Raw genomic sequence first — 6,895 nt, forward strand, 5'->3', positions numbered from 1 at the left:
TTTTGACGCATACTTAGAAAAGTTTAATAAAATACACGAAGTTTATTTACTTGTTCAATTTTGACTCCAATGAGTTATGTAGATGCCACATAGACGCCATGTCATTTCCGATGAACCACGCCATGTCATTTTTTTAATTTGGGAAGATGAAATCGAAATCGAAATCAAAATTGAACAACTAATAAAGTTTGTATATTTTATTAAATTTTTTTACATACGCGTTAAAAATAAATTTTAACCAAAGTTGGTATATTTACATGCAATTATCCAATATTTTAATAAAAAACAAAATTTGGAACATTTTGGAAAAACGCTGAAAATTGAAAACACAAGACATGATTAACCCAAGAAGAAAATAACACATTCTCCATTCTTCCTTCCCCTTTTCTTGAGCTACATAACACAATCTTTTGTTAGTCTGTACAAAATCCAAAGGCAAGTAAAACCCATCCCCGTTTCGATTCCAACAGCATGTTTCATGGGGAACAAGCTATCCATCCAACCTCAAATTGAACAGAAACTCCTACTTCTTTGCAAACAAATGAACACAACCACAAAGGTTGAAACGAAGGTCACGAAAAAGCCCTCCTTGTATACGAAATAAGTAGAATTTTTGTATGCAAGTACCATCAAGGGTGGACAAGATTCGGGTACACCGAGCTGCTACTAGTGCTAGCCATGGCACCAAAACTCGAACTTGGGAGGAGTTCCGCCTGTGGAAAGGAGCCGTTGGATGGGACATCTAGCAGCAAGTCCTGGTCGGAGTTCTCCCCTTCAAAATGGGACGTGTCCAGCACCGAGGAACCATTGTCATTTTGGATTGAAAATAGACTCTTAGCACTCATGAAAGAGTCATCTCTATCTAGGACTTCTTTCTTACCATAGCTCGACTTCATCAGAATCCTTCTGGGACTCTTCATCATAACTTTCGATCCTGGGTGAAGAGATCCGGTTAGAGAATAGCTAAGCTAATCTGGACACTTCTATTTCAACAATGAGATCAATATATTTTGGGGTAATAAAGAAATTTATAACTTTTTTCTCAAATAAATGCATCAGATTAATAATCAAAGAGAAAGGAAAGAAACAAACAATAAAATTCTTGCAATATTATTAAGTGGACCCAATTGAGAAACGAGATAAACAAACATAACCAGAAAGCAGAAATACTAGACTAGTGGACAGGAAAATTATCTCATTGTGATAAGCAAAGAATGAAAAAGAAAAGCTTTGAAACCTAAAACTCATAGCAGTTGGTTTTGGTGGAAGTGGTTAATTTAGAAAATGGAATATTTGGCAAGAGATACAGCACAAGCAAAAACTATCACTAGAAAATTTAAGTTTGTAATAAGTTTGGACATCTCTACGCATTGAAAAATATAAATTTTACTAACTACTAGAAGATATTTTTAAGATATAGATTGAAAAAGGACCGAGTTAACAAGCTGGCTGCATTATTGAATCATTTTCAGCCCAACATGCCTACATAAACTCAAGATGATTGTAGATTCACTTTGCTTGAGTGTCACAAGACGTTGGTCTCTAACTAGGAAAGTAGATGCTTGAGTTGAACCTGAGAAGCTTCTGGTCCAGTAGGTCCGTAAAACTCAAGAGGTTATCTAACAATGTAATACTTAACAGCTGGGGAATTTCCACACAATTTACCTGTATTTTTTGGGTGCTGTCCCTCTCGTGATCTTTTTAAGTGTGCTACGTTGACAATTTCAAAGCCATTGTATCCTCCCACCACTTCTGACTTGATAGTATTTTTGCACTTCAAATCCTAAAGAGAAGAGTATTCAGAATGTAAATTAAGACTGAGAGACACTATGGACGTGAGATTTACAAGCTGTTGAAACTACAAACCTTAAAAGCTGCGTGTTGTTCCACCCACTTTGATTTAGCTAGATCACATAAGACAAGTTTCTTCAAAATTCTGCAATCTTCCGTATTGACCCCACCAAATGAGTTATCAAAAACTCCATCAGCAATGAGTTTTTGGAAGGATGACAGATTCAGGTTGAACTCAGTGCTATCAAACATGCTTTTGAGGCTGGAAATGAAACCGAGCCCACGATAAGCAAACAAAAATGTATTAGCTTCAGTCAGCTTAATTCTCTATAGTTTAAAGTACCTTTTCCTGATCAATGTTTGGCTCAAATGGAAAAAGTTATCGCAGCATCTAATAAAATCATTGGGAAGTATCCAAACTATGCATTATCAAAGAAACATATCTATTGTGATGTAATATTGAATAATGATCCAAACTAATTCTTTCTTCAGAATTAGAAAATTTGCCATACGATAGAGAAACTTCCTGAATTGGATAACTACTTAAACCAATTATGATCTTATGTGATCATGGTGGACTTCTGTAAGCTACATGAGAAAAGCTATGATGGTATGTGATCATGGTGGACTTCTGTAAGCTACAGGAGAAAAGCTATGATACACACCTGTATGGAGCATCCGAAGTATCAACAGAAGGTAATAGGTTCATCAACTGTTGTTGTTCATCATTTGTCAGATGACTTGAAAACAATTCGAAATTAACGATGTCCTGCATCAATATAGACATATCATATGACAGCTTAACACTCTTAATCAATACCTTTAAATCAATATTTCAAGATCAACCAAAATGGAGAATGGGCAGGAAAATAAGTTGAATCAGATGATGATGTGCAAGAATCGGGTAAACATGCACTTGTATCACTAGATGTAAATGTGAAACCATGAATTATAAATAGCTGAAAAGGGAACCGAGTAAACATGCAATTGTATCACTAGATGCATATGTGATATTGCTTATTAGTATCAACTAAATATTTGCTTTGCAACTTACTCGTAGATCTATGTAACATAGTGGAGAATTATGATGTGCAAGAATCGGTAATTTTACAACTTGATCCTTGTCTCTGAAATTGAATAAGAAAAAGATGCATTAACAGCATATACAGAGAAGGTGCTGGAACCACCCAAAAAATAGAAGAAAGAAAATTGCTATGGCTAAAGATTCAACTGTCTCCAATAGTAGCTGATGTATTGGTATAAGAAATGAGTTCATTAATCACTTTAGGTTGAACCAAAGGTAGGTTTGTTTGCAAATTCATAAATACAGATCCCCTAATGACCTGGAAATACATGGAACCAAAGCATGTCAAAGTCACAAACCAGCATATATTTTTTTCAGTAAGTTTCAATGTGTTATTCTTTTATGTTACACTTGGATGGAAGGATATGGAGCTAAGGATTTGAAATCAGTAATAAAAATCTACGAAGCTTGTGAAAAAAGTTTGTTTCGTAATGGATTTGAAATCTACTCTGAGTTACTTTGGTGGATTTAAATCCACTTAATACATAGACTCATTTGAATTGTTTTTGCCAAATGCAAACCTTTCAATCAAAATGTAAGTAAACAAAATATTTGGCTATTTGAACATATAAATCACATAATTTCTCTTCAGAGTAGCTGTAGCTGAGAAATTAGACTTTCGAGAATCCCTTGTGTGCTCATAAGAACCAGAGATTGATATGAAAATACCTTCTCGTTTGTTCCTGTACAACCCCAGGATAAGTATTCTTCTTAAGTTTCTCATTAACTTTACTTGATGAGTAGGCACCTGTGTCTTCAATAGGACCATGAAAACTCATATCCCGTGATGTCAAGGTATACTGCTTGTTATCAACTGAAAGGGAGCTTGCTTCTGATTCTTCTTCTCTAAAAACTGAACTTGGGTGCCGAATAAGTACACTTCCATGTCCAATCTCAACAGATACCATGGGTTTGTCGCTCTCAAGAAGCAAGTCTTCTTCTGAAGATCCAGACAAGCATGATGACTGTTGTTCGTACCATAAGGTATACAGATCTTTGGTAAGAACCTCAACTGGAGAAGGTTTTGGCCTTGCAACACAGGTTCTCTTCCTCGAAGGCACTATTGAATCCCATGCACTGGGTTGGGCGGGACCTGAGATGGTAAATGAGTGAGAACTTGGCCATATTATGATAAAACATGCAAAGTATAATCTATTCCTGACTAATTAGCTCTAAAATGTTATACTCTAGTAATTCTAACTAGAGAAAATGCCATTCAGATATTGTTCGTGGTCTTTGAGCTTGAGATACCACTTAAATGAAAACTTGAAAAAGCCACAAAAGCAAGAAACAGAAAGACAAGTTATCACCTAATTAGAAGATGCATATGCCTTTCAACTTTCAAATATTTAGTTTGCTTAAAATCTTTATAAGCAACGAGTCAAAAAATCATCATTTTACTTGCATAATTCATGCCTTTTACCCTGCGTTCCCTACACAAAATGGCCATCACTTAATATATTCCCCTCCCAAGAAAACATAATAGATGATAGTCAAAGAAGACACGTGTTGAAGATCATGATGCTAGATATGCTATCATGCATACAAATCCTACTAACTTGTCAAATCACTTGTATCAGCAATGCCATATTGAGCGTATTTCTCCGAGTTGGATATGGCAGAACCAGAGCTTGATCTATTGCTTGTATCTTCATCGTAGACTTTATGTAAACCCTGGTAATTTTCGGGAGGACCGTCTCCAAATTCAGCTACCTCACTATTGAGCTTCCGCTTCAGAACCTTTGGCTCTTTGTTCTTAATAGATATAGTTTTCACCCTAGAAAACCTCAAATCCTCCAACTCATCAGGTTCCGCCCTAGCGTGTAGAGGTGTATAGTTTGCCAGAGTTCCCTTTGTCCTCCACCGCGAACCACATGCATTGCAGAGTACTGGCTTCTCTGGAGGCCCATTTCGCCAAAGAGGGGTGCCTGTTGCATGATTATGAGCAGTCAAATAAACCTATTATCCATCATGAGAAAAGAATGAGTTCTTTCATGGACAACTCCTGAAATAAGAATAACTGATACTATAACGGAATCAAATATTACGAATTGCAAGTCAGAAACACATTGACAAGGTGGAAGTTTACAGGAAATAAAACCAACTAGGTAATAATATTAAATAAGTATCAGGAAGCAGCAAAGAAGCGCTTATAAAATCTTCACATTGCAATTGGTGGAGGAATGATGTAAATATTTTGTACTAATTGAACCAAAATAGATGAAACTTATCCATATATGCTTCAAATTGTCAAGACAATGACTCGTTGAGAATGCGTTGTGTTGTCAATATACGCTCTGTAGGAAAGCTAGTATCAATAATAGTCCAGGATTCATTTCTAGAGACCATGGTGGTTAAGCATTGATCAAATTTGATCTAAAACACGCGTAACTGCATTGGAATGTGCTGAATATCAGCTAAATTCCTTCTTGTAACACGACGGCTTAAGTGTTTTGAAGGTGGCAATGAACTGAAGAGAAAGAACAAAGGATTATGATCCCAATAAATACTGCTCGATACAACAATACGAAGAGCTGCAAATCGAACACTCATAGCAGAAGCAACTCAAACAGGAAAGAATCAGCAAAGACACACAAAAGAAGGATTGAAGGTATGCAAATCAGCATATATGACTATATGTTTTGCTCATTGTTCACTGATTCTCTTCTGTACCCTAACATCAAATTTCTAGAGAACAATGGTGGTTAAGCATTGATCGAATTTGAACCAAAACACGCGCAACTGCATTGGAATGTGCTGAATATCAGCTAAATTCCTTCGTGTAACACAATGGCTTAAGAGTTTTGAAGTGGCAATGAACTGAAGAGCAAGAACAAACGATTATGATCCCAATAGATATTGCTCGATATAAAGATACAAAGAGCTGCAAATCGAACACTTATAGAAGAAGCAACTCAAACAGGAAAAAAACAGCAAAGGCACAAAAAAGAAGGAATGCATATCAGCATATATAACTAGACATTGCTCATTGTTCACTGATTCTCTTCTGTGCCCAAACATCACAGGTAGAGTAATTCATTGATTGAATGACAAATCATTTCATGCAAAAAAACATTTGAATAAACTAACTCAATCACAAACACCGATCATGTCTATTAATCTGCAAATTTAGTGGAAAAACACCAAATTTCTAGTCAAAAACCACAAAACTCACTTGTAACACCACAGTGATAGCAAGGTCCATGCTTTCCCATGTCTGTAGATTTCTTGAATCTCCCCCAATTAAAAAAAAAGGGGACAGGAAATGAAAATTTCACTCAACCCAGAAACCGGCGAAAATAGAAAAGCTAAAGCTTTCTGAAAAATCAAAAGTTTTCAAGAAAATAATCCACAATAAATATTTATATAATTCTCAGTTTCGATGATTTCTTGTAGCCCTTTTTAAAGCATATATATGCTTCGGGGTTTGAAGCTTTTTTATGCTGTAAACTCAACAAACTCTGCAGAAATTGCAACACAATGAAACCAATTTTTTTCTTTTTTCCTTTTAGTCTGAGAGAAACCCACTAAAAAGTGCCAAATTCAGAGGAGGAGTGAAGGAGGAAAAAAGATGTGGGTATTAAGCTGAGAATGAATGGAAGTCAATCCAATTGAGAGATACAAAACACCATTTGGAATAAATCAATGGGAAAAAAATAAGATGAAAAATTGGTAAAGGGAGGAAAAGGGGTATGTTTTCTGTATATGACTTTGTTATTCATGTATTGAATTTTTTATTGTATGTGAAGTAAATGTTTCAGCTTTCTTCACTAGTAATATAATTAAAGTGTATTTCCCATCTGTTTTCATTTGTTTAGCATCTTTTTCAATCTCTCTTCTTCTTCATTTTTTTTCCCTTTTTCATAATTCAAGTACTCGAATTACTTGGATCCATCAATTCTAAATAACAGGGATCTGTTGGTAGTAATTCATTTTTCAAATCAATTTGGATGCACTCATAAGTTCTGTACCATTATGTAATTATTTAACACTTTATCAAAATCCCATTTTCTTTTTCAA

The 6,895-nt window shown here is 35.4% G+C and overlaps 1 protein-coding gene across 2 annotated transcripts; it reads right to left on the bottom strand.

The window, feature by feature from the left end:
- Window positions 1–339: 339 nt before the first annotated feature.
- Window positions 340–6,668, bottom strand: LOC131024610 (GATA transcription factor 26). Of its 2 annotated transcripts, none has more exons than XM_057954127.1 (8): window positions 6,051–6,668; window positions 4,435–4,803; window positions 3,545–3,968; window positions 2,846–2,918; window positions 2,457–2,560; window positions 1,867–2,053; window positions 1,666–1,783; window positions 340–934 (listed from the first exon to the last, which is right to left on the bottom strand). In XM_057954127.1, exons 1-8 carry the CDS (start codon window positions 6,088–6,090, stop codon window positions 630–632), a joined length of 1,620 nt encoding a protein of 539 aa, XP_057810110.1. In that variant the 5' UTR covers window positions 6,091–6,668; the 3' UTR covers window positions 340–629. The 2 variants fall into 2 exon arrangements, with proteins under 2 accessions (XP_057810110.1, XP_057810104.1); XM_057954121.1 differs by having other exon boundaries at window positions 4,435–4,834; window positions 6,051–6,613.
- Between the last annotated feature and the right edge of the window lie 227 nt (window positions 6,669–6,895).

The sequence above is a fragment of the Salvia miltiorrhiza genome, chromosome 1 (genome assembly GCF_028751815.1).
Source record: "Salvia miltiorrhiza cultivar Shanhuang (shh) chromosome 1, IMPLAD_Smil_shh, whole genome shotgun sequence".
In the NCBI taxonomy this organism is placed as follows: Eukaryota; Viridiplantae; Streptophyta; class Magnoliopsida; order Lamiales; family Lamiaceae; genus Salvia; species Salvia miltiorrhiza.